A 27,481-nucleotide genomic window follows, 5' to 3' on the forward strand; every position below is an offset into this window, starting at 1 on the left:
CTGTGACTTGATTCCACCAAGGTCATGATCAGAGAGGTGAAGAGGAGCCACCTATTAGAGATACAAGCGTAACACATGTCTTCTATACCTCTATAAAACACATTCGTGCAGAGATATGAAGGAAGCGTCAGTTTTTTTATTTGGAGACGCTCCCTTAACCAGCCCCTTTTATTCCACAGCCTCTCGCTTAGGCGAAATATTTTTCGGCCGACCTGATGTGTTTTCTTCCCTTTCCCTTTAAGTGGGGGCTTGCCGTATGAGCTGTTTTGTACCGGTATCGGGGCTGGGTCAATACAGAGGGTAGACCTGCATTGAGGAAAAGGGCAAACGCGAAGAGATTTTATACAAAGAAGAAACAAATTACCCTCTTAATTACCAGGAGAGTGGGGGTTGCATTGTAGTGGCTGTGCTGATAGGGGACTGTCACCGCGGTGGATCATGAACATTAATGCATCATTGACTAGTTTCCTTCACACAGAATAACCCTCTACAAAGGTAAGGACGGTATTGAACAACCTGCGTCGGCATTGGGAGCTCTGTTCTATTTATTTCGCGGTTGTTGGGCGCAAGCTGAACAAAAAAGCAAAAATCTCGCAACTCGTTTCATTTTCAGACACTAGTCTTAGCAAATGCAGCACCTCTGACTATTTAATTAAAAAAAGCCAAATCATTCAGACTAGCAAAAAAAATGAATGTTTGCGAGAAGTATGGTCATCCCTTTTTCAATCTTGCAACAAATAGTTTTATAATATTCTTATTTTTCTACACTGGCTGACAGATTGAGGAGATTTAATAATTAACAGCTAGCAGGAGACAAAAAATGTATAATTGATATCAATAGTTTGCCACCTTTTTAAGAGATACTTTAATCACAGTGGCGAGTGGATTAAAATGTATATAATGTAACATTGTATAATTCTCCTGGACGCCTTTCCCCTCAAAAAACAGACACTATAAAACTGTTGCCAGTACAACTGTGGAGGGATTCCTAAATAGTGCACGGAAATAATGTGAGAATATTTGAAATGAGGATGAAAATTATTTCCATGGGTGTAAATATTTTATCTCTATTTAAATTAAATATATATACACCCATGGAAATAGACAACATCAACGTAACTGCAATAGACTATTTCATATTTCCCAAACATCCATATGATAGACAACTATCTCTCACATATGTAATAGGCATTCCTCATATCTATACCATAGAGACAAGGTTATATACACTTGCAATATATAATCTATATATTTATACATATCAATATTTGTACACCTCAAAGAATATATTTACATGATTATATGTTGATAGATGTACAATTTGTAGTTATGTATATTTGCACTCGGCATTGAGTGCATCTCCATACAACTAACTCTGTGAGGGCTGTTTTTATTTTTTTTGCACCGTAATCTTTCTTTTGGTGCAATGCAGTCGGTATTTGGGTTTCCCGTTATTACTGTATATTTTGTTAAAAATGTATCCCATTCTTTCTTTAATTAGCTGGGAGCGGGCTGGAGGATTGTGGGAAGCGGTTCTCCAAACTCTGGCTCTGTTGCTGGGATGCAGGATGGCGGCGTTCGGTTTCTTGAGCTACGAGCAGAGACCGCTCAAACGGCCCAGGCTCGGACCTCCTGATGTCTACCCGCAGGACCCCAAGCAGAAAGAGGTAAGGGCGTCATCTGCCTTCTCACGGCTGAGGGGAGAGCCCCGGCCCCCCTGCTGCTGCTGCTGCTCCTCCTCCTCCTCCTCTTCCCCTTCACCTCCCCTTCCCCCTATCACCCCCACCTCCCCCCTTTTAACTACCAGGCGACAGCCGGGGAAACAGCTCCATCTCCTTTCAGTGTGTCCTTATTTCGGCACAGTTACTTCCGCAGGTGATCCCTGCAGTAACATATGTCATTTAGTCCTGCTGCAGAGTTTCTGTCCCTGTTCTCTCTCTATTCTCACTCTGAGTGTTGCAGGTTGAAGTGCGTGTTATTTTCTAGCCCCTTATGTGAGAGGCTTTCAGGGGGTTGTGTGGTGTGGTCCGGTGGCACTCTCCAGCTCTGAGCCAGACTGTCACTCCAGCCACTCTACGTAGAGGCTGCTGCTCCTATGTAGAGCTGCACTGTCTAAGGTGCTGTCTTCTGGACCGGACTTAAAACCTTGCCCCCACCTATTGTGTCAGGAGGATGTAAAATTCCGGTGGTTTGCCCCCCCCCCCCCATTTCAGGAAGGATGTAGAGGCTTTGGAAAGGGTGCAGAAGAGGTTTACCAGGAGGCTGCCTGGATTGGAGGGCATGTGCTATAAGGAGAGGTTGGACAAACTTGGGTTGTTTTCTCTGGAGTGTTGAAGGTTGAAGGGAGACCTGGTAGAAGTTTATAAAATCATGAGAGGCACAGATGGGGTAGACAGTCAGAATCTTTTCCACAGGGTAGAAATTCCAAGTACTAGACATGCATTTAAGGTGAGGGGGTAAAATTTAAAGGAAATGTGCAGGGCAAGTTTTTTTCATATGGAGAGTGGTAGGTGCCTGGAACAGGCTGAAAGGGGTAGGAGTAGATGGACACAGGGAGTGGAGGTATATGGACCATGTACAGGCAGAGAGATCTAGCTTAATTCAGCATCATGTTCCGTGCAGACATCTTGGGGCCGAAGGGCCTGTTCCTGTGCTGTACTGCTTTATTTTCTGAAAGATCTCTCAGTACCATTTTTGAGGAAGAACAGGAGAGTCACTTCAGTGTTCTGGTCAGTATTTCAACCTCGCACAACATGACAACACATAATGCAGTTGTTTCTGAATTGCTTGTGCGGGAGCTTGCTGTGCATAATTTGGCTGTTGGATTTCCCATGTAACAAAACTGTGACTACACTTTGGAAAAATACTTAACTAGCCATGACGTGCTTGGGGTGAAGTGAAAGAAATTATATGGATGCAAGTATTTATTTGCTGGAAAATGCACCTGTCGTTTTGTACAAAAGCTGGATGATAAATGCCCTGATGAGACATTTTGTTGTGATTCATTTACAAGTCTCCTTAGACTATCAAAATGCTCTTTTTACTGTCCCTCAAAGCCCACTGTTACTTTGATTACCCAATTTTTAGGCAGGCAGTTAGACACCAGCTTTATTCAGAATAACTATCAGGTTGATTGGGATGCAGAATGAAGGAGGGTTTTTGCTAAAATTAGGGAAAGTTTGTTAAGTCAATTCGGCAATAGATATCTTAACGTGAATATTTATCTGTGCTGTGAAGTTGTTTCCTTCTGTTAAAGAAGTTGTCAATAGTGTGTACTGTGATGTAGAACTTTACTACACATAAATGCTGAAATATGTTGGTTCAAACAGTGTAAATGTTTGCTTAACTCGAATATTCAAACAGTGACTGAATTACAATATAAACAGGTGGTTGACAACTGCAAGTCTACTGTAATTTTGGCTGTGACGGTTGAAATTGAACAGAGCTGCCCTTTCTTCTGCCCATCCCCTATTTGTGTGGTACTGAAATCTACCAGTGCCTCAGTTAGCTGACGGAGGCAGGAGGAGTGTATCTCATTGAGGGATTGATTTGGTGATAAGGGTGGGAGGGATGGAAAGAGGGATAGTGTTCTGCATATGCGCATTTTCCAGGATGCATCACTGATTGATATATCTTCATTTCTCCTTTTTCCTGACTGACTTTTTTTAAAACACTCTTTTGTTACTGTTATGTGATTCCATTTGTCCTGCCAATTCATTCAATATGGACTATAGGTCAGTCCTTAGACTACTTTGATATGTGTAGTGCATGTCCTTATTGATCCCTGAAAGTTACAATCATACTTTAATCACAATTTATGTGGCGCCAATGGGCACGTGCCACTCAAGATTTATCTCATTAAATGGCCTTGAAGTTACATTTGCAAGAAGGATGACAGATAACTTTGATTTAAGTGTTTACAGCTTGTTTGAATATTCTTGATATTTAGCAGCTTCATTAAAACAAATTTCTGTGACTTCAGATAGAATGAAATTTTAATTTTGTAGGCCAAGATTAAAATTGGCATTCGTTCTTGAAGTGACAGTGATTCAGGTTTCGCGTGGTATGGGATGTGAATTGGTCAATTGGACAGTGTTGTGTCTGTCTGCTGAAAGAGACAGACAGATATAGATGTCTGTCTGTCCACATATTTATATCTACATCAACTTGTTGGATTAATTTTAACTGTGATGCATTGTGAAATTCTGATATCATGAGCCATAGGGGAATGTAGGTCAAATTGTTCAAGATCATCATTGCCTTTCCACCTGAAGGCTCATGAGAAGTTTGGTCTCAGCAAAATAGATTGGAAAAAGCAATTATAGGTGCTTCTGGGGAGAAATGGGAAACCTACGGAGAACTTTTTTCTTTGTTTGCAGGTGGCCCAATTCCTTTCTTATTTGCTTTGAGCTGCAGCTTTGGAAATATGTCTTTGTGCATTTATTAAACCGTGTGGTGCAAAACTTTTTTGAAGGCTTTAATGGACATTTCCGATGAAGATAAATTTCAGACGCTGAGCTGATTACTGGCTCCAAAACAGAGATTTCGGAATGGGATCATTGAAATGCAGCAATGCCAGATGATTCTTCTGCATGCTAGTTTTATTTCAGCTTGATGGAAAATGCTGTACTTTTTCAATAGCTGCGCTCTCTGCCTCATTATCATTGTCTCATGATTTTCTGTGGTCTGTGTCAATCTTCAAGCTTTGACAGCCTAAAGCCATTTATTTCCTTTCTATTTTGCTTCCATACCAAAAATAAGCTGTTGAGCCAAATTTTTTTTAATGCTTAACCTTGCCAAAACAGTACCAAAAAGTCTCCCTGTTCTGTTGGCTTCCTCCATCATCCAACTCCTCATCCATTGTAAGCATGAAGAGATACTGGTGATTCTGCAGTCGAGTTTTGAGTCTGAATATGGATCTGCAGCCTTTGGTTAAGTGGTGGATGATTACTGTGATGATTGTGAAATAACTTCATCCAGAGTAGGACAGTACCACTCTCTGGTTGGCATGATCTGGACTGGCATTCCACTCCTCTGAAGTGAGTGTGTTTGCATACTCTGTCTACCTGCTTATGCCTTTTAATAACCATTTTGACAATGAACAACTAATAAACCAGTTCTGATACTAATTTAAGATGCCTTACTTGTGCTGTCGACCTTGTGGCAAAGGCATTGAAATCTATCCCAAACAAACATACAATGGGCAGCATTCTTTCTTCATTATAATGGTGCTCTTGATGTTTCCCTGCCCAATAATATGACTCGCTGCTGTGAAGATACAAAGATACGGACAATAACAGATGTTTGGTTGTAATTACATGGCAGTAATGCTAGCAAGTGTGTGAGTCTTGTATCAGTCAAGTGAACTTGAATGTCCGATATTCCTTAGGTTAGATCTTCATGTTTGTTTCCAAGAGAGAGTACTCATTTGTTATACATTCTGAATAGTTTGGTGGAGCCAACGTAAAGGGAAGCATGTCACTGGAGGGCAAGTGCAGCTTTTCAGCACTCTCAACATTCCCAGTCCATTGATAACTGGCTCAGTTGAATTTCTTTGTTCGTTACTACCCGAGTAGTAAAGATGAAATTGACCCAACCTGTGTAGACATCATCGCTGCTGGACAGTTGCAGCAACTTAAAAAAAACACAAGACCACCCTCCTCCCAAACCAGCACCAATCCTGAAAACTTGCATTGTGTCGTCTGCAGTCATTCAGAATGAAATTCTCCTTTTACCTATGTTGCATTTGAATCCTTTTAGCCTTTTCTGTTCAAACTGTCGGTATCCTGGCCGTCGTACTGAAGAGCCATGCTTCAGAACTAGCTGAGCTGGTTCAGTACGGTTCCAAAACTGGGATTCATTTGGTAATGTGGAATATTGTCCAAGTCAACCCTGTTCGCAAAAAGCAGAAGAAATTCAATTAAGCCAGTTATCAGTGGACTGGGAATGTTGAAAGTGCTGAAAAGCTGCACTTGCCCTCCAGTAACATGCTTCCCTTTACGCAGCTTGGGTTTGCCGGGATCACATGGCTCTAGGCCAATTGCCGTTGCAGGAGATCCTCAGGGCGTTGCCCTGGGGCTGGTTTGATTAGTTTGGTGCCATGTTATCCTGACCCAACCATTTCAACTGCTTCATCAATGAACTTTGTTCCACCGTATGGTCAGAAGTGGGGATGTTCGCTGATGATTGCACAGTATTCTATTCCATTCCTGGTTTCATGGTAAATGGAGCAGTGTACACCAACATTCAGCAAGAGGTAGATGTCATTTTGGGCATGAGCTGATAAATGGCAAGTGAGATTCATGCTACAAAATAGCCAGGTAATGACCATCTCCAACAATAGTTCGACCACTTACCCTTGGCGTAACCATCCTGGGGTCCCCACCATCAACATTCTTAGGGTCACCATCAACCAGAAACTCAACCAGACCAGCCACAGAAATATGTGTCTACAAGAGTAGGTTAGAGGCTGAGTATTCTGTGGTGAGTGACTTGACACCCCAAAGCCTTTCAACCTGCTACAATGCTCAAGGCAGGACTGTGATGGAATATTATCCAATTATGTGGATGAGTGCAACTTCAATAAGTTGTGTCCCAAAAACTGCAGTAAATTGGGAGGGAGGAAAATTACAATCACCAGGGAGAAGGTACCGAGTTGGAGCAACAAGCTGACAAGTCTCTGGGTCCTGAGAATCATCACATTATAGGAAAGAGGTGACAGTGCTGGAGAGGGTGCAGAGGAGATTCACCAGGATGTTGCCTGGGATGGAGCGTTTCACTTCTGAGGACAGACTGCAGAGGCTGGGTCTGTGTTCTTGCAGCAGAGGAGTTTAAGTGGATAAGATGAAAAGATGAAATAAGATATCTTTATTAGTCGCATGTACATGGAAACACACAGTGAAATGCATCTTTTACGTAGAGTGTTCTGGGGGCAGCCCACAAGTGTTGCCACGCTTCTGGTGCCAACGTAGCATGCCCACAACTTCCTAACCTGTACGTCTTTGGAATGTGGGAGGAAACCGGAGCACCCGGAGGAAACCCACGCAGATACGGGGAGAATGTACAAACTCCTTACAGACAGTGGCTGGAATTGAACCTGGGTCACTGGCGCTGTAATAGCGTTACGCTAACTGCTACACTACCATGCCTGCCTATGTGATTGAGGGACATAAAATGATGAGAGATATAGATAGGATATATAGCCGATAACGTTTCCCTATTATCAGAGGTAGACAAAATGAGAAGACATAGATTTAGGGCAAGGGGTAAGAGATTTGGAGAGGATCTGAGGGGAACCTTTTTCACCCAGAGAGCATGAATACCTGGAATACACTGCCCAACGACTACATTATGCTACACTACATTACATTGTTATTCATTACTGAGAGTGTGATAGAAGCAGTGTCACTGATTGCATTTAAGAAGTGTCTAGATGAGTACTTGAATTGCTTATGTATAGACGGCTATGGGCAAAGTGCTGGAAGATGGGATTGATACAGATGAGTGCCACTGGTCAGAGTGGACCTGGTGGGTCAAATGGCCTTTCTATGCTGCATGACTCTATGATTTCATCCTAAAGTCTCAAAAGAAATGGCTACTGAGGTATGTGACACATTGATTTAGATTTTCCAAAATTCCTCATATTCGGGGGAAGTTCCATTAGAAAGGAAATAATGATATAACTCTTTCAATGAAAAAAGGCAGGGAAAGAATGTTGGAAATTGTTTATTAAAGAACGTAGCAGGGCACAGAATGGAGAAAACTAATCTTGTTGGCTTAATGTCTCTCACGGGAAAATGTTGGAAAATTTTTTCAAAAGGACTCGTAACAGGCTACAGTTTTTTTAAAAAACGCCATCAGATGACATCAATATGGTTTTGAGTAAAGAAAATCATTGATCACTTTATTGCAGTTCCTTGAAGAAGTAGCGTGTGCTGTGGATAAAGGGAACAGGTGGATGTGCTAAATCGGGGGATTGAGGTTAAGAGCCGCGAAGTGATGATGCAGCTTTACAAAACTCTGGTTAGGCCGCCCTTGGAGTACTGTGTCCAGTTCTGATCGCCTCATCATAGGAAGGATGTGGAGGCTTTGGAAAGGGTGCAGAGGAGATTTACCAGGATGCTGCCTGGATTAGAGAGTATGGATTATGAAGAGAGACTAAAGGAGCTAGGGCTGTTCTCATTGGAGAGAAGGAGGATGAGGGGAGACATGATAGAGGTATACAAAATATTAAGAGGAATAGATAGAGTGGACAGCCAGTGCCTCTTTCCCAGGGCGCCAATGCTCAAAACAAGAGGATGTGGCTTTAAGGTATTCGGTGGGAAGTTCGAGGGAGATATCAGAGGGAGGTTTTTCACCCAGAGAGTGGTTGGTGCATGGAGTGCGCTGCCTGGGGTGGTGGTGGAGGCTGATACGTTGGACAAGTTCAAGAGATAGTTAGATAAGCATATGGAGGAATTTAAGTTAGAGGGATATGTGGGAGGAAGGGGTTAGATAGTCTTAGGTGTGGTTTGAAGGGTGGCACAACGTGGTGGGCTGAAGGGCCTGTATTGTGCCGCATTGTCCTATGGTTCTATTTCCAGAACGCTTTTTGTAAAGTGTGGCTTCAAAGGTTACTGCAAAAAATAAAATCTCATGGTGTAGGATGTAACATATTGTCGTGGGTAGAAGATTGGCGAGCTAATAGGGAACAGAGTAGGCATAAATTAGTCTTTTTCTGGTTGATATGATTGTACACCACAGCGCTCAGTGCTGGGGAGTCAACTTTTTATATAAATGGCTTGGATGAAGGCACCAAAGATATGGCTGCTAAAGATAGGTAGGAAAATAAGTTGTAAAGAGGACACAGAGATATAGATTGATTAAGTGAGGGGATAAAGTTTTGGCAAATGGAATGCAATGAGGGAAAATGAGAGTTTGTTCCTTTTGTCAAAAAAAAGGCCTGTTATCTAAGTAATGGGAGATTATTGAGCTTTGAGATGCCCTAGTGCATCATTTGCAGAAGCCTAGTTTTCGGGTCCAGTCAGTAATTGGGGAAGCTGACAGGATGTTGTTATTACTGGGGAATTGAATACATAGTAGGTAAGTTTTGATTCAGTTACGTAAGAGCTAGTGGGGCCAAATCTAGAGTGCTGTGTACAGTATTGGTATCCTTGTTTAAGGAAGGATGTAAGAGTATTTGGACTAATACCTGGAATAGGCGGGTTGTTTAATAACCAAAGCTTGGAAAGGCTAGGTTGTTATTTGCTGGAGTTTAGAAGAGTAAGTAGTGACTTGATTTAAATGAATCATGGTCTGAGCAGTGTTGCTAGGGTAGATGTGGAGAGGAAAATTTCCTCTTGTGAGAGAATCTAGAATTAAGATAAGAGGCATAGATTGAGTGGACAGTTGGAGACTTTTTCCCAGTGCGACAATGGCTAACACGAGGGGACATAATTTTAAGGTGATTGGAGGAAGGTATAAAGGGGCTGTCAGGGGTAAGTTTTTTTACGCAGAGTGGTGGGTGCGTGGAACACACTGCCGGCAGAGGTTGTGGGGGCAGATACATTAGGGACATTTAAGAGACTCTTGGGCACATGAATGATGGAAAAATAGGGAGCTATGTGGGATGAAAGGGTTAGATAGATCTTAGAGCAAGTTAAAATGTTGGCACAACATTGTGGGCTGAAGGGCCTGTACTGTGCTGCAGTGTTTTATGTTCTGTAAGATTCCTGCTTTTCTTTTTTTAAAAAAAAGAGATGTTTTTTTTCCTCCATAGGAGAAACTTTATTCCTCAAGGAGTAATAGAAGCAGAACCTTTGATCATTGTTAAGCTAAGGCAGATATATTCTTGATGAACAAGGGGTGAAACATCAGTGTGGGTAAATGGAAATACTGAGTTAAGGTTGCAGTCAGATTCAGATTGATCTTATTAAGTGGCAGATTAGCTTAGAGGGGCCAAATGGCCTTTTGCTTCTAATTTGTATGACAATACTGATGAAGCTCGACATAATTTTGAACAGAGCAGCGCGTCCACCACCTTAGTCAATTTCTCTGCACTAGCATGCACCATCTGCAAGATATATGGTGGTTACTCTGATGGCACGTCTCACACCAGTGGCCTGTACCGACAAGGACAGCAGGAACATCCATCTGCAGTGTCCCCTCCAAGCCACACGTGATCTTGACTTGGAAATTTATTGCCAGTCCTTCATCGTTGCTGGGTCCAAATCCTGGAACTCCCTACTCAACAGCACCTGCAGAAGTACCTTCACTAGAAGCACTGCAGTGATTCAAGAAGGCAACTCGCTACCAGCTTCTCGAGGGCAATTAGGGATGGGCAGTAAAAGCTGTCCTGAAAAATAAATCACTTGAACTTTTGCTTGATGTTCCTGCAGAAGGACGAGTGTGAAATTAAGTTGAAATAATCTGCCAAGTAGTCAGTATTGTGTCGTGTGTGTGCCTGGCAACTTTGACAAAGAAGTGTCCAAAGATGTTTCGAGGAGGGATAGGTGGTAGCAGGTGAAAGAAAGAACTGTTAAGGTTGACAAGAAACTCTGAAGGGCCGTAAAGAGCAGGAATTGGATGGGGGAGGCTGAGGAGGGAAATTGTGGCTTTGTTGATTAGTGGTGGAGCGAGTGGATACGTGAGATCACCTGCTAAGGCCAAGTGAATTCTAAATGGTATGAAACGTATTGTAAGGGAGGAAGTCGCTCCTGATGCTTTGTGGCTGAATTTCACAACTCACTGCAGATACTCATTTGAACAGTAGACAGCATGCTGCTCTCCTGGAGAAGTTTCTTTATAGTTTTGTATAGAGGCTTATTTAGAAGTTTTCTATAGAACTTTATAGAAGTTTTCTTCATAGGTCTGTACGTGTTTACCCGCCTGTACCATTTACCATGATTGAAGTCATCTGTGTCTGTTCAAGATGGACCAGTGGAAGATGCCTTTGGCAGCCCATTAAATGGTGTTGGTGAATAATACTTTCTCCGTCTTGAGTGAGTGAGAGAGAATTATTTCCTGTCACAGGCTTCTTGTACTACAGTTAGTTGTATGCTTTGAAAAGCTCCAAAATGTACAAGTTGAAGCTGGTGAGCTTGAGGGCTCAGCTCTTGTTTGAATTACATAGGTCACGCATAAAAAGTTCTGTGTAAGTCCATGATTGTGGAAGCTGCTCTCATCACTTGTATGCTTGTGGCTGCTGTTGGATAGCACTGTGGTTTCTGAGGGAGTGTTGCATTGTCAGAGGTGCTGTCCTTCTGATGAGGCATTTAAATCAAGGACAGATTGATCTAAAAGGTCCCAGGCATGTGTTGGTATCCTGATCAACACCTGGCCCTCAAGCAATCACCCCTAATGCATAAGGATGCTATTCTTGGGAGCTTTCTGTGCACAACTTGGCTGCCTCATCTTCAGCATTACACGGTGACTTTGCAAAGACCTGACGGTGTGAAAGATGCTACATAAATGCATATCCTCCCTTTTATTGGCCAAAGATATGGTAGAAAATAACTGCCTTCAGGACGCTGCAGTACAATATGCAAACCTTTCATGCTCTGCCTTAATTATTTTAGATGACCTGTTGCAGAACAATAAATTTAATCAACTTTGGAGGATGGAGTTGTGCATATTTTCTCTCGTAATCACTTTAAAACTAGGAGACAGCAGTTTGTTTTGAACATCTAATTCTCACTGTCCAGCTCTCTCATTCATGATTTGGAAGTCTTTTCCCTAACACCCACCCTTGGTATGAGCCACTAAAGTTATTCTCCAAATGTTTTGCAGAGAAACAGTAGCAGCAACAAAATGATCCCCAAACTGGTGTTCCACACCAGTAATGCTGCCAGTAATGTGGGGATAAACCAACTGGATGAAAGCACTTCATTTGCACTCGTGCTAACTGTGTGCTAAATGAAAGAAAAGTAGGTCAACCTTTTCATGACACACACTGCATCATCCTGGCTTCGAGCAGTCGTCACTAGCTCCTGGAATACAGAATAGTTGGTTCAAACTAGCTGCTTAGGTCACTTTACAGAGTATTGCCCACTTCCAGGTCACCACAGTAAGTGGTTAGGCGTGGTTCTGTTGGTCACCCTCTCACGTTGGAGTTGGAAGGTTGTGGGTTTGAGTCCATGAGCGTAAAAATCCAGGCATGCACAGCAGAACGTTGCTGAGAGAATCACACAAAAAGCTGGAGGCATTCGGCAGGTCAGGCTGCATCTATGGAGGGAAATGGACAGTCAACGTGTTGGGTCGAAACCCTTCATCCGGACTGAAAGATAGAAGGGAGGTAGCCAGTATAAAAAGGTGAGGGAAGGGGTGAAGTGGGAGCTGGCAGGTGATAGGTGGATCCCGGTGAGGAGGCAGATTGGGGAGGGGAGAGTGGGAATAGTGCCAGAAGCTGGGAGGTGATATGTGGAAGTGACAAAGGGCTGAAGAAGATGGAATCTGATCGGAGAGGAAGGTGGACCACGGAATAAAGGGAGGGAGGTGGGGAGGGCAGACGGGAATGGTGTGGGAGGAGTGTATGGGTGATAGATGGAGTGGGTGGAGGAGGGGAAAGAGGGTGAAGGGGGCTAGGTGAGTGTAGGAAGAACTGTGTAGATCTGGAGGAGAGAGAAAAGGGACAGAGGGGGAGCATTTTACCCGAAGTCGGAGAATTTGTTGTTCGTGCTGCGTTGTAGACTCGCCAGGCAGACTATGCCTGGATCTACCTATTGCCTGACAGCTCTTGCTCCACCCCTTCAATCCACCTTTTTATACCGGCTCTCTCCCCTCTTTCAGCCCAGATGAAGGGTCTCGACCCGAAGCGTTGACTGTTCGTTTCCCTCCGTAGATGCTGCCTGACCTGCTGAGTTCCCTCAGGTTTTTGTGTGTTGCTCCAGATTCCAGCATCTGCAGAATCTCTTTTATCTCCATTGCTGAGAGAATGCTGTATTGTTGGAGGTGTCATCTTTTGGATGAAGTGTTAAATTAAGGTCCTGTTGGTGCCCTTGGGATTGGGGAAGGTTCTGAATTTTGAAGGGTTATCTGGTGATCCATCCCTTGCTCCACGTCACCAGAATAGATTGTCCTGACACTGCACTATTGCAGGTTGTGTGAACTTGCTGTGCATGGCTTGGCTGAAATGTATTTTTCAGTTAACTAGTTCAAGACTTTTCACATGGTACCTTCTGACTATTGGGAAATGTCCCAAAATGCATCCTGGGAGTATAATGAACATGCATACAAATTAGAACATAGAATTGTGCCGACATTTTATCCTGCTCAAAGATCTATCTAACCCTTCCCTCCCACATAGCTCCCCATTTCTCTAGCATTCATGTGTCTAAGAGTCTCTTGAATGCCCCACTTAAATTAGGAGCAGGGAGAGGCCACTTGGTCCTTCAGACTTGCTCCATCATTTAGCTACATTGTGGCTGATCTAATTGTAACCTCAGTTCTGCACTCCTGTCTAACCTTTCACCCCTTACCTACCGAGATACTACTACTGCTTTAAACGTATTCAGACTTTTCTTCCATTGCCTTTTGACAATGTCCTTCTGTGTTCTTGATTCGATAAAAAGACTGTCATAGAAGGGAACTGATGCTGGATCACTTGGTGTCGTTCACATAAGGAATCATCCAATCAGTCCCTTTGCATGTTACATGGAATTTACATTACAGAAAAAGTCCATTTGGCTCAAATGATCTATGCTAGTTCCATGCTGTGATTTTCCCAATCCTAAGCACCACATAAACAGAATACCCTGCTTGGCCCTTTTCAGAGGGCAATTAAGACTTGTAGGTGGTTCTAGGGTCATGCATAGGCCTGACTGGGTAACAATAGCAAATACCTATCCTGAAGGATATTAGCGAACCAGACATTTATTTTAATGATAATCCTCCAACTTCATGGACAATATTATTGGCACTGGCATCAAACCCCATCAGCTTAAGCAATGTCCTGCCATTTTTTAAAAAAAGAGCCTATAACTAACTGTCAGACAAAGGAAGAATTGCTGGGGGAGCTTAGTAAAAGGTTCCACAAAGAAAGAGGGTTAAAGGCACCCATGTAAAAGAGAAAGAAGTGGAAAGGTTTAGGGTGTGGAATTCTAGACCATGGAGTGGAGACAGCTGAAGGCATGGCCTTCTGCATTGGTGCATTAAAAAGACCCAGACGAATGCAAAGTGCTGTGAGGATTTTGGGGCTAGAGGAGGGGTGAGGTCATGAGGAATTTGACCAGGACGATTAGAGTTTCAGAAGTGGGCTGATGTTAGGCTTAGTGCCAGTGCAGGTCATTGAGGACGGGAATGGTGTTGAGAGATCTTGGTGCTCTTGAGAGGCAGGCTAAGAAAAATGTGGCGCAGCTGGGATGGATGAAGTAAATTTAAAAACCGTTTAGTACTTCTAATGAAATTTGCAAAGGTCTTCATCTACCTGAGTCACTCTGCAGTGCTGCAGTTTTGTTATCAGAGCACATTGGCAGCCACCTATAAGCCACCTAAAAGTCCTGTAAGTAGCAATGAAATGAATGACCACTTTTTAGTTCGATACTGGTAATTTGAGAAGGAAATGTTACTGGGGAGATTGACAAAGCTTCCCAAGTTGTAAGCAGCACAACTAAATGGCTTTTAACGTCCATATGAATCATCAGCTGGGATGGAAATGAATATAATTAGCTTTATAACTCAATCTTAATTGGACAAATTAGAGAGAAAAAGGACTACAGATGCTGGAATCTTCATGAAAAAGCAACAAAATGCTGGAGGAACTCAGCAGGCCAGACAGCATCTGTGGAGAAAAACACAGTCAACATTTCGGGTCAGGATCTTTCTTCAGACTGAAGATAGGAAAACGGGAAGCCCAATATATTGGCGGGGAAATAAACAGTGATAGGTGGACAAAAGAGGGAGGTGGGGTGGGCACAAGGTGGTGATAGGTAGATGCAGGTTAAGAGATAGTGATAGGCAGGTGCTGGGAAGGAGGGGAGGGGAGAGCAGATCCACCAGGGGATGGGTCAAAGGTGTGGAGGCAGGTGCCCTATGGCTTAGGGGAGGAGAGGAAAAAAAAAGAATAGGGCTAGGAAAGGGAAGAAAGAAGAGGCATGGCGGGGGTTTGTTTACTTAGAGGGGGAGAATTTGATGTTCATGCTGTTAGGCTGTAAGGCTGCCTCCACTGGTAGGAGAAGTCCAAACGCAAACTGGAGGAACGGCGCCTCATTTTCTGTCTTGGGATCTTAAGCCTAATGGCATGAACATTGGTTTACTTAGAGTGGGAGAATTCAAACCCCACCTCACCATGCCTCCTCTTCCCTTTCGTAGCCTCTTTTCTTTTTCCTCGCCTGTTTTTTTTTCCTCTCCTCCCCTCTCCCCCGTGGGGCGCCTGCCTGCTTACCTTTGACCCATCCCCTACCCCCATGGATCTGCTCTCTGCTCCTCCCCTGCATCTGCCTATCACTGTGTCTTACCCACATCTGCCTATCACCACTTTGTGCCCACCCCGCCTCCCCTCTTTTGTCCACCTATCACTGCTGTTTTTCCCCCCTATATATTGGGCTTCCCCTTTTCCTATCTTCAGTCCTGAAGAAGGGTTCTGACCCAAAACGTTGACCATCTGTTTTTCTCCACGGATGCTGCCTGGACTGCTGAGTTCCTCCAGCATCTTGTTAATTGGACAAATTGTTCTCTAAAACTGTTCACATCATTTTGATACAGAGCACTCTGCAGTTAGTGCAAATGGGAATATCATTTAGTTTTCCAACCTTGTGGCTTTGATTTGCATGTATACAAAAACAGAATCAAAAGTTGTTTGTAATGGGAATATGAGCAATTAGAAGTGCTCACTTTATCACGCGCTTGCTCTCTCACGCTCTCTTCAGAAATGTTCTCCCTATTCAAATACGTAACTTCAGATCTAAATGTTGTTGTTATCTGTGTCCCAATAGCCTTTAAAAATCAAGCTACACAAAAGAAAGCCACCTGAGAGTGCTAGCCCGATGGGAAAGCTATTGGTTATTTCCCTTCTCCATCCTATAGCTCTGCAACTTATTGAGTCATACAGCATAGAAAGGCCCTTTGGCCCACCATGTCCATGCTGACCATCAAATTACCATATGTACTAACCCCATTTATTGGCACCTGTTCCATGGCCTTCTATGCCTTGGTGATTCAAGTGCTCATCTTGATTCTTAAATATTGTTATAGTGGTTGTATTCGCCATTCCTTGGGTAGTGTGTTCCAGATTCCAACCTCCCTGTGATGGGGAAAAGAAAATTCCTCCTCTGATCTCCTCTTAAAATCTTGCTTTTCACCCTAAACCTGTGCCATTATTGTCGACACCTGAGCTATGAGAAATCCCTTTCCTTTTTAATAATACTCCCAAGTTGCTGTTCAATCTTCCACCATCCTCTTGGGCAGTGCACTGTAGATCAAAACAATCATTGAGCAAGATCTCTTCTCCCATTCTTACCCCCCCCCCTTTTCTTTTAATTTTACCCACACCTTTTCTTTAAATCTTGTATCTGTGTCTTCTGATACATGGTCACCTCTCCTCCACCACACCATTTCTTCAACCCCAGCCGCTGCAAAGATTTTCTTCTTCTTTCCACTGCTAAGATTCTTTGTCGTATTACAGTCCATGCTTAACTTATAAATGGGAAAGGTGGTTGGTTGACTGGGGGAGAGGATGGTGGACATCAAACAAATTGGTTTCAGATTTTCTCAGATTGGAACTTCATTGTATTGCAGCATCTAGGTGCCATTGAGTTGCTGCGCATAATCTCCTGTTGGTCAAGGGGAAATACTTCCACGTGCCCAAGACATCAATGCGTAATTTGACTTGGCCCGGTTGGTTTGATTTGGGTTGGAGAGTTCCAATCCCACCCAAAAAATAAGAACTGTAGTCAGCCATTCAGCCCTTGACCATGTTCTGTCCCTCACTTGGATCCTAGCGGATTTGCACCTTAACTCCATTTACCTTCTCTTGGATCCACGTAAACAGTACTTTGATGTGCACTTTAAGAACCAGAATCTGCAGGGCTGTGGACCTAGTGCAGAAGGCTGGGTTTTGCCCTTGACACACACAATGGGCTGAATGGTCAACTACATCATATATTGAAGGCTGCCCCTAGCACATTCTCAGTAAAGCAGAAAGGTGCATTTCACTGTGTGTTTCGATGTACATGTGACTAATAAATATTTTAAATATTTTATTTTCTGTGATTCTAGGCTGTGTATACATTGCTGTAACAGTACTATTGCAGTAACTAACTGTGGGAGGGGAAAAAAACTTTGTGACAATAGGGTGCAATATAGTTCAAGAACAGAGGGTGGTGGGTATATGGAATGAGCTGCCAGAGGAAGTGGTAGAGGCGGGTACAATTACAACATTTAAAAGACATTTGGACAGGTACATGGATAGGAAAGGTTTAGAGGGAAATGGGCCGAATGTGGGCAAATGGGACGAGATCAGGTAGGCACCTTGGTTGGCACGGATGAGTTGGGTCAAGGAGCCTGCTTCCATGTTGTGTAACTCTATAACTTCCCCCAGCTGGATTTTTGTTCATTCTGTGTAGCTGTAGGGAAGACTTGGTAGGAATAGCAACAGAAAGATTATGGGCCAGATAATCTCCTCACTTGGTAAATCTAAACCTGCTCTGCATCCTTTCGGTTGTGTGAGTAACTGATTGCAATAAACCAGCCCATCCTTCATCTTTGTTTTAGCTCGTGTTGTAAAGTCACAGAGCAGAGCTCCCTTGGCCCACAAAGTCCTGCCTACCTCTATTAATTAGGAAAGTTTGCTGAGAGACAAAATCTTGGATCGTTGGGTTTGTCAGGAAAATTTGTTTCCATTGGTCCAGCTTTGCTCTAAATGCTTTGGATTAATAATGCAATGATGCTCAAGGAATCCCAGCATCAACCGCTGTGGCAGCTTGGATTTGGACAGATTCTTTGTTCACACAGGGTCTGTGTGTTATTCAGAAACTGATGCTGGGAGATAATGCGAGGAGCTCTGATTAGGTCTTGCATCTTATCCAATCAACTGTTCTCAGTGTGTAACCTTGGATTCACAGTGTTGAGAGACAGTTGTACTGTTGTGAATATCCCAACCAAATTCAGTTATTTGGTATCTTAGTCTTGTCTGCTACGATCATGTCCTCACTCCATGGGCATAGGAAACTTGCCTGATGCTTCAATATGTTTGGGAGGGAGTGCTGAACTGTTTAGTGTTATCTTTCAGATTAGGTTCCCTCTCATAAACTTCCCCTGAAGAGTTATCCCCCAGCATTCTAGCCAATATTTATCCTTCAACCAGTAACAATAACGCAGGTGATTTGGTAATTATAATATTGCTGTATGGAAATTGGCTGCTCTGTTTCCCATTTTATAACAGACTACATTGCGAAAATATTCCTTTCTCTGTAATGCATGAAAGGTATTACATAATTACAAGCCTGCCTACCTTCTCTGAATTTAAGTTGAGCGTGTTTAGGCTTTGCTGTAGTCCTGTGTTAGGCATGGCATTTACAGATATCTGCTCCTATTATCATTCATTGAGGAATTTTCTCTTCCCCCATCCTCTCCTCCAGAGTAAAAGACCAATTAGATCGCTTACAATCAAATAGTCTTATTAATTTAATGAATTGATGTGAAAATAATTTGTCTTAAAAATTGAATTTTCGTTTTATGTTGATTTAACTGGTTTGAAATGGCATGAAATAAACCAATTTGATGAACATTTTTATTTCCTAGCAGGTGACTTGTTTTGAAAGTTGCAACTATGGTTTCTCACTCAACACCTGGGCTTGTGGGTGTTTTTTTTTGCAAGTGCTTCATCTAGTGCACCAGAGCTATATTGGCTTTGTTATCTGGGGCACAAAAGAAAGGGTTGACTGAGCAAACCCTGCTGCGCGGCAAGACTTTAAGCTGTGCCTGTCCCACCAGCTGCACTTGCATTCGTCAGTGTTGGTCACTGAAGTGCAGTCAACTACAGATACTCTTTCTACTTCTCTCAAGACTTCACTTTGGGGCCATATGCCCACTTGATTGAATGTAAAGGTGTCAGCTGGGGTTTCTCCTTTGAGAGAAGGTTGTGGTTCAAATATCAGTCTCGGGCTTTGAGCACATGCACCTAGACTTTCTCCAGAGCCATGCAGGGGGAGTGCTGCGTGGTCAAGGATACCAGCTCTGGGATATGCTGTTAGACTCGAACCCATCAGTCTGGTGGATATCCAAGGTTTGATGGGACCACTTTGATTGGAGCAGAGGAGTTCTCCCCTTGATTCTGCCTGTTATTGATCTCTTAACCAGCACCACTAAAACAATATATCTTCCCATTTTATTTCCTTGCTGTACTGGAAGCATGTTGTACATAATTTAGCTGCTGTACCTCTTACATTACAATTGTTACAATGCTTCAGAAGTTTTTCTGTGGTTTGCTTTTACTCATATTGTGGGATGTGGATATTATTGTAAAGCATTTATTCCTCATTTTCTAATTGCCCTCAAAGATGGTGGTGTCACCTTCTTGAACTGTTGTCATGCTCTTGTTCCTGGGACTTGGTGATATCTACCATGGTGATTGCAAAGTATAGTTGAGCTAGGTGATAGGGATAATCCTGGGAATTATAGACCAGTGAGTCTTATATCAGTGGTGGGCAAGCTATTGGAGAGGATTCTTAGGGACAGGATTTATGAGCATTTGGAGAAGCATAGTCTGATTAGGGATAGTCAGTATGGCTTTGTGAGGGGCAGGTCATGTCTCACGAGCCTAATTGAGTTTTTCAAGGAGGTGGATGTGGTGTATATGGACTTCAGTAAAGCATTTGACAAGGTTCCCCATGGTAGGCTCATCTAGAAAGTCCTGAGGCAATTGGATCCACGGAGACTTGGCTGCATGGATTTGGAATTGGCTTGGGTGGTAGTAGAGGGCGAATATTCTGCCTGGAGGTTGGTGACTATTGGTGTTCCACAGGGATCTGTTCTGGGACCCCTACTCTTTGTGATTTTTATAAATGACTTGGATGAGAAAGTAGAGGGATGGGTTAGTAAGTTTGCGGATGACGTGAAGGTTGGCGGGGTTGTGGATAGTGTAGAAAGTTGTCGTAGGTTACAACAGGATGCAGATTTGGGTGGAGAAGTGGCGGATGGAGTTCAATCCAGAAAAGTGTGAAGTGATGCACTTTGGAAGAACGAACATGAAGGTGGAGTACAAGGTTAATGGCAGGATTCTGAGCAGTACGCAGGAACACAGGGATCTTGGGGTCCAAGTCCATAGATCACTCAAAGTTGCCACACAAGTTGATAGGGTGGTTAAGAAAGCGTATGGAGTGCTGGCCTTCACTAGTTGGGGAGTTAAGTTCAAGAGCTGCGAGGTAATGTTGCAGCTCTACAAAACCCTGGTTAGACCACACTTGGAGTATTGTTCAGTTCTGGTCTACTCATTACAGGAAGGATGTGGAAGCTTTAGAGAGCATGCAGAGGAGATTTACCAGAATGCTCCTGGATTAGAGAACATGTTTTGAGGAAAGATTGAGCGAGCTAGGGCTTTCATCTTTTGGAGCGATGCAGGATAAGAGGCAACTTGATAGAGGTGTATAAGATTATGAGGAGCATAGATAAATTGGATAGTCGATACCTTTTTCCCAAGGTGGAAATAGCCAATACCAGAGGACATCCATTTAAGGTCAGAGGAGGAATGTTCAGGGCCATGTCAGAGGTAGGTACTTTACACAGAGAGTGGTGGGTGCCTAAAATGCACTACTGGGATTGGTTGTAGAGGCTGATAGAATAGGGACATTTAAAATACTCTTAAGATAAGATATCTTTATTAGTCACATGTACCTGTACATCGAAACACAGAGTGAAATGCATCTTTTGCATAGAGTGTTCTGGGGGCAGCCCGCAAGTGTCGCCACACTTCCAGTGCCAACATAGCATGCCCACAACTTCCTAACCCGTACGTCTTTGGAATGTGGGAGGAAACCAGAGTATCCAGAGGCAACCCATGCAGACACATGGAGAACGTACAAACTCCTTACAGACAGTGGCCGGAATTGAACCCGGGTCGCTGGCGCTGTAATAGCGTTATGCTAACCGCTACACTACCGTGTCTGGATGTACCGTGGGCACATGGAAGTTTAAAAAAAAATGGAGGGTTATGAGCTGTGCAGGAGGGAAGGGTTAGATTGATCATGGAGGAGGTGTACATATCGTTCAGCACAACATCGTGGGCTGAAGGGCCCGTACTGTGCTGTACTGTTCTATGTCTTATGTTCCATGTTCTAGCACAGAGTTCCAGCTTCTGCAATCTCCAATGCTCCTCAATCTTCAACCGAGGTGCAAAGGGACTTGGGAGTCCTAGTGCAGGATTCCCTAAAGGTTAACTTGCAGGTTGAGTCAGTAGTAAGGAAGGCAAACGCAATGTTAGCATTCATTTCGAGAGGACTAGAATATAAAAGCAAGGATGTAATGCTGAGGCTTTATAAGGTGTTGATCAGACCACATTTGGAGTATTGTGAGCAGTTTTGCGCCCAGGTCTAAGGAAGGATTTAAAAAAAAGATGCTGGAGGAACTCAGCAGGCCAGGCAGCATCTGTGGAGAAAAGCAGGCGGTCAATGTTTCGGGTTTGGGCCCTTCAAAACTGAAGATAGGGAAAGGAGAAGCCCAATATGTGGGGGGGGGGGAACAGAGCAGTGATGGGTGGACAAGGGGGAGGCAGGGTGGACACAAGGTGGTGATAGGTAGATGTAGGTAAGAGATAGTGATAGGCAGGTGCAGGGGAGAGCAGATCCACCAGGGGATGGGTCAAAGATGTGGAGGCAGGCAGGGAGGGGGAAAAGGGAGAGAGGAAAAAAAATGGCGAGGAGAAAAAAAGAGAGGCTGAGAAAGGGAAGAAAAGAAGAGGCAAGGTGGGTGTGGGTGTGGGTTTGGTTTACCTAAAGTGGGAGAATTCAATGTTCATGCCATAGGCTGTAAGATCCCAAGACAGAAAATGAGGTGCTGTTCCTCCAGTTTGCATTTGGATTTCTCCCGGCGGTGGAAGAGGCCAAGGACTGACATATCAGTGACAGTGTGGGAGGGGGAGTTGAAGTGACTGGCAATGGGGAGTCACTCCTCATTCTCCCCATTGCCAGTCACTTCAACTCCCCCCTCCCACACTATCTCTGACATGTCAGTCCTCGGCCTCCTCCGCTGCCGGGAGAATTCCAAGCGCGAACTGGAGGAAAAGCACCTCATTTCCCATCTTGGAATCTTGCAGCCTAACGGGATGAACATCGAATTCTCCCATCTTAAGTAAATCAACCCTCTTTTCACAACCCCCCCCGCCCCACAACCACCCTGCACCTTGCTTATTTTTCTTTTCTTTTCCTAGCACAGAAAAGGATGCTGTCTGACTTGCTGAGTTCCTCCAGCATCTTGTGGTTCATCTAGATTCCAGCATCTGCAGTCTTTTGTTTCTCTTAAGGAAAGATATGGGATTGGAGAGGGTCCAGAGGAGGTTTACAAGAATGCTCCCAGGGATGAAAGGGTTAATGTATGAGGAGTGTTTGATGGCTCTGGGCCTGTACTCACTGGAGTTTAGAAGGATGAGGGGGGGATCTCATTGAAACCTACCGAATATTGAAAGGCCTGGTTAGATTGGACGTGGAGAAGATGTTTCCAGTAGTGGGAGAGTCTAGGACCAGAGGGTATAGCCTCAGAATAAAGGGGTGTCCCTTTAGAACAGAGATGAGGAATTTCTTTGGCCAGAAGGTGGTGAATCTGTGGAATTAATTGCCACAGGTGGCTGTGGAGGCCAAGTCATTGGGTATATTTAAAGTGGAGGTTGATAGGTTTCTGATTAGTAAGGGCGTCAAAGGTTACGGGAAGAAGGCAGGAGAATGGGGTTGAGAAAGAACAATAAATCGGCCATGATCGAATAGCAGGGCAGATTCGATAGACCAAATGGCCTAATTCTGTTCCTATGTCATATGATCAATCCAGTTACAAAAATAATATAAATTATAGTAGATTCTCTGCTGCCTTTACTTTTCCGTACCTCAAAGAAATGCAGTAAAACTCCATGAACTTGGCATGCTCAGAACATTAATGTTGGACAAGTAGATTTTCCAGACTATTAGCTGTTATCCCTATTAATACTTCAACATAATATTATTCTGCCATATAACATCTTAAACTAGGAAACGGAACCAGATGAATCTCGAGAGAGCATGGGGAATGGAACTGGCTGAGTCTCAAGGGAGTGGAGGAAACCGAGCCAGGTCAGACAGGCACCGCACCATTGGGATTTCTGAATAGTCAAACAGTGGATTAATTGAGTTTTACTGGTGTAGGTCCTTCAGTCCACCTTGTCCCTGCTAACCCACAGCCTTGGTGATGTATTTTCTTAAGCTCCTCCCCTTAGCATGTAACCTGTCAAATTTCCAGTTGTGCCCACCCTGAAGCTCCATAGTCGAGAAGGATCTTGTACAGAAGTTTGGCTGAATGGAGTTAAATTTGGGTCTCTGTTTGCTTTCTTTTCCCATCTTCTCACACCTGGTTTCCCTAACACTCAATCCCTCCACACAGGGAAGCATCTGGCAGCTAAGTGTGAGGTGCTGAACCACTAAGGCCCCATCTCTTGACCCAGAGGCAAGATGGGAAAGGGGCCTACAGGCATCTCCAATTTACATTTTTCAAGTTTTTGTCACAGCCAGCATAATCAAAGACCCCACCCACCCAGGTCATTCTCTCTTCTCTCCTCTTCCATCAGGTAGAAGATGCATACCACCAGGCTTAGGGACAGCTTCTATCCCACTGTGATAAGACTATTGAACGGTTCCCTTATGCAATGAGATGACCTCATGATCTACCTTGTGACCTTGCACTTTATTGTCTACCTGCAGTGCACTTTCTCTGTAGCTGTGACGCTTTACTCCGTACTGTTATTGTTTTTACTTGTACTACCTCAATGCACTCTGTACTAACTCAAGGTAAATGCACTGTATAATGAATTGACCTGTACGATCGGTATGCAAGACAAGTTTTTCACTGTACCTCGGTACAAGTGACAATAATATACCAATACCAGCTTTTAAATTTTTCTTGAAGCAATTTTGGCTAATTAATGCTGCTGAAATTAAGCATTTAAATTAAGCACTTTTACATTTAATATTATTTAAACTTTGATACAAAATGCAATGAAACACTTTATTGTCATTTTAAAAATTATTTTTAAAGTAATTGGGGAAAACCAGGGCTTTCTCCTACTAATCTCCAGGTCAGGAGCTTCCAGGTCTGTCTGGTGTGGGATTGCAGTGGAGGCTTTCCCTTCATGCCTTGGCTCCAGTTGAAGTCCGGTGATGGACCAGAGTGACAGATGTGCTGGCATCTGTTATTTGGATTATTCACAGTGGGGGCTGGGACCAGCAGAACTTTTGGAACCTTGGGCAAAATAAGGCTGGGTTTGGCCAAACAATCCCTCGATTAGGTGCTCCTTGGTGACTTTGGATGCAATGAGGCAGAAAGGATGTTCCATTAATAGTGAATCATAGAAAGTTTAGGGTGTAGCACAAGGCCATTGTGCCTATCACGTCTGTGGTGAATGGAAAGGTATCATCCAGCCTTACCCCACCTTGCAGTACTAGACCTTTATCTTTGCAGGAACCTAACTCTTTGTGCTTTGTAAATATGATTGTTGCTGGAAGTGTATGTCTACAGATCTTTAGAGGGCAGAACAGGTCCACAGGGTATATTTAAAGTCTTACAGGATGGTCTTTATTAGTTGAAGCATAAAATATAAGAGCAGGTTAGTCACAGTGCAACTGGAAGTGTAGATAACATTTATTCGGCTGTATCTATGGCTAGTGAATTCCAGACCTCTATCACCCTCTGGGTGAGAACTATTTTCCCTTATTGTTCCCTCTGCTACTTACACTGGTTAATACGTACCTGTGCTCCTTTAACTAAGGGAAATAGGACTTTTCTATTTAGATTGTTTTTGCCCCTTGTAATGTTATACATCTCTCTTCATCCTCACCTCAGCCTCCTGTTCCAAAGAAAGTAACCCTAGTTTATCTAATTTTTCTTCATGGCTATTGTTTTCCAGTCCTGGCAACATCCTTGTAAATTCCCTCTACACCTTCTCCAGTGCAGTTGCATCTTTCCTATAATGTGGTGACTGTAATTGTAATCCAGTCTGGCCTGATTAGTGTTGTCTACGCCTTAAGTTCCATTGTGATCGATCTACTTTTATATTTTATGCTTCAGCTAAATAAAAGAAAGCATCCTGTAAGCCTTTTTATCCAGCTTTTTATGGAGCTGCTTTGCCAACTTTTTAAAGGTCTGTAGCATAAATTTCCAGGTTCCTTTGCTTTTCTACATCACTCAGTATTTTTCCACTTATTTTACTTGTGGCACCTCCCCATATGCGTGACCTTGTACTTCTCTGGACTAAGACATTTCTCTCCCCAAATGTCTAGAACGTCAATATCTTCTTGCACTCTACAGCTTTTCTCCTTTATGGCCAATTTTTTATATCATCTGCACACTTATTTGTCATATCCCCTCCATTTAAATTTGAACCATAAGCATTTATTACAAAAAGAAAAGGATCAAGTACTGAGCCCACGAGTTGCACCCTTCTAGTTACCTTTGCTTCTCATTACTGAGACAATTTTAGATCCAATTGCCACAATCTCTTAGATCCAATGGGATCTCAATTTTTTGACCAATCTACCATGTGCAACCATTTTCAAAGATGTTAAACCCGTTCCTTATTATTTCCTCTCTCACTACTATGTTTATTTCATCCAATATTTTACTTCACCTCCTCAAGTGTAGCAACCTTCTGTTTTGTGAAGATGGCTACAATGCATTCATTAAGAATCTTGCCTACAAATACAGCACCAGGCAGAGATTACCTTTTGATCCTTAAGAGGCCCCACTCTTTCATCTTGCTCTTTATGTTCTTAAAACATACAGATTTTTATTTGATTAATCTTTTGCTACTGCTTTCTCATGAGCTCGTTGCTTTACTAATTCCACCCTTTCAGTGTACTTATACACTCACTATACTTGCCCAGGTCTTTGCTGTATTATCTCATGTAAGTTAACTTTATTTTTAACCTCGTCTTATTCTTCATGTATCTTGTAATGTGGGATCTCTGGACCTGGCCATCCAACCTTTTCCTTTGTGGGGATGTGTGTTCCCAGAATCTCCATAAATAAAGTGTCTCTGTTGCTCTGACTGACTTGCCTTGCAAAAACTATTTCCAGTCCACATATGCGAAGTTGCTTTTTCTTTGATGAAATTGGCTTTCTCCCATTTTAGAACCTTTACTCTTATTTTATCATTATCTTTTTCCATAGACCAATTATAGTTGACATACTCGCTACCATCTGCCCAGCTTCATTCTCACACACCATAGAGAACAGATTAGCACAGGAACAGGCCCTTTGGCCCACAGTGTCTCATTCCCAAAAGTAAATCCAGAATGAAATCTTCCCTCCACTTGTAATGATGTGTATAAAAGGTGCTTTTGTCATTGCGTAATTTGTATAATTTCTGGGAAAAAAAATACCGAGCACCACTGTGTTGTAAATTCTAAATGAGGTTCAAATCACTTCAGACTATACACTGTCCCTGGGTAATGAATGGGTTCCATTCTTACAGCTGATGTCCATAAGTCAATTTTGTTCATAAGTCAGAAAATACACAAAAATCACTTTATGGTAGCCATACCTCCACTGTATTGGTTTATTATTGTCACTTGCACTGAGGTACAGTGGAAAAACTTGTCTTGCATACAGATCGTATAGGACAATTCATTACACAGTGTAGTTACATTGAGTTAGTACAGAGTGTGTTGATGTAGTACAGGTAAAAACAATAACAGTACAGAGTAAAGTGTCACAGCTACAGAGAGTGCAGTGCAATAAGGTGCAAGGTCAGAACAAGGTAGATCGTGAGGTCATAGTCCATCTCATCGTATAAGGGAACCGTTCAATAGTCTTATCACAGTGGGATAGAAGCTGTCCTTGAGCCTGGTGGTACGTGCCCTCAGGCTCCTGTATCTTTTACCTGATGGAAGAGGAGAGAAGAGAGAGTGACCTGGGTGGGTGGGGTCTTTGATTATGCTGGCTGCTTCACCAAGGCAGCAAAAGGCTGCATTGTAATGAACAGTATCAAAGGTGCATAAGGCTAATGAGAAAGAACAATTACTAAAAGAGGAAAGAGAAAGGAATAAGTTCTGCCTAGTTACGTACGTACGTTGGACTTTTGAATTGGAAATGGTTTATTTTTGTCACTTGTTCCGAGGTACAGTGAACAACTTGTCTTGCATACCATTCATACAGATCAATTCAGTACACGAGTGTATTGAGTTAGTACAAAGGGAGCTTGTTTGTATATAGGGGTGTTCTTAACCCAGGCATGGCCTGTAATGAAGGGAGTGGGACAGTTTATAACTCTCGGGGATACACCTACTGATGAAGAGCTGTGCAAAAGGTGACCATTGAAATAGAGTATTGTGAAATT

General features: G+C 43.1%; 1 protein-coding gene across 1 annotated transcript in view; it reads left to right on the plus strand.

Annotated features, from left to right (window-relative positions):
• The first annotated feature begins 241 nt into the window (after nucleotides 1-241).
• Nucleotides 242-27,481, plus strand: part of LOC127571939 (mediator of RNA polymerase II transcription subunit 12-like protein) — a 499,625-nt gene continuing 472,385 nt past the window's right edge. The window contains exons 1-2 of the mRNA XM_052018705.1: nucleotides 242-495; nucleotides 1,502-1,667. Of these exons, the coding sequence (XP_051874665.1) occupies nucleotides 1,569-1,667 (99 nt within the window). The 5' untranslated portion in view covers nucleotides 242-495; nucleotides 1,502-1,568. The remainder of the gene's footprint in view (nucleotides 496-1,501; nucleotides 1,668-27,481) is intronic.

The sequence above is a fragment of the Pristis pectinata genome, chromosome 6, assembly GCF_009764475.1.
Source record: "Pristis pectinata isolate sPriPec2 chromosome 6, sPriPec2.1.pri, whole genome shotgun sequence".
NCBI lineage: Eukaryota > Metazoa > Chordata > Chondrichthyes > Rhinopristiformes > Pristidae > Pristis > Pristis pectinata.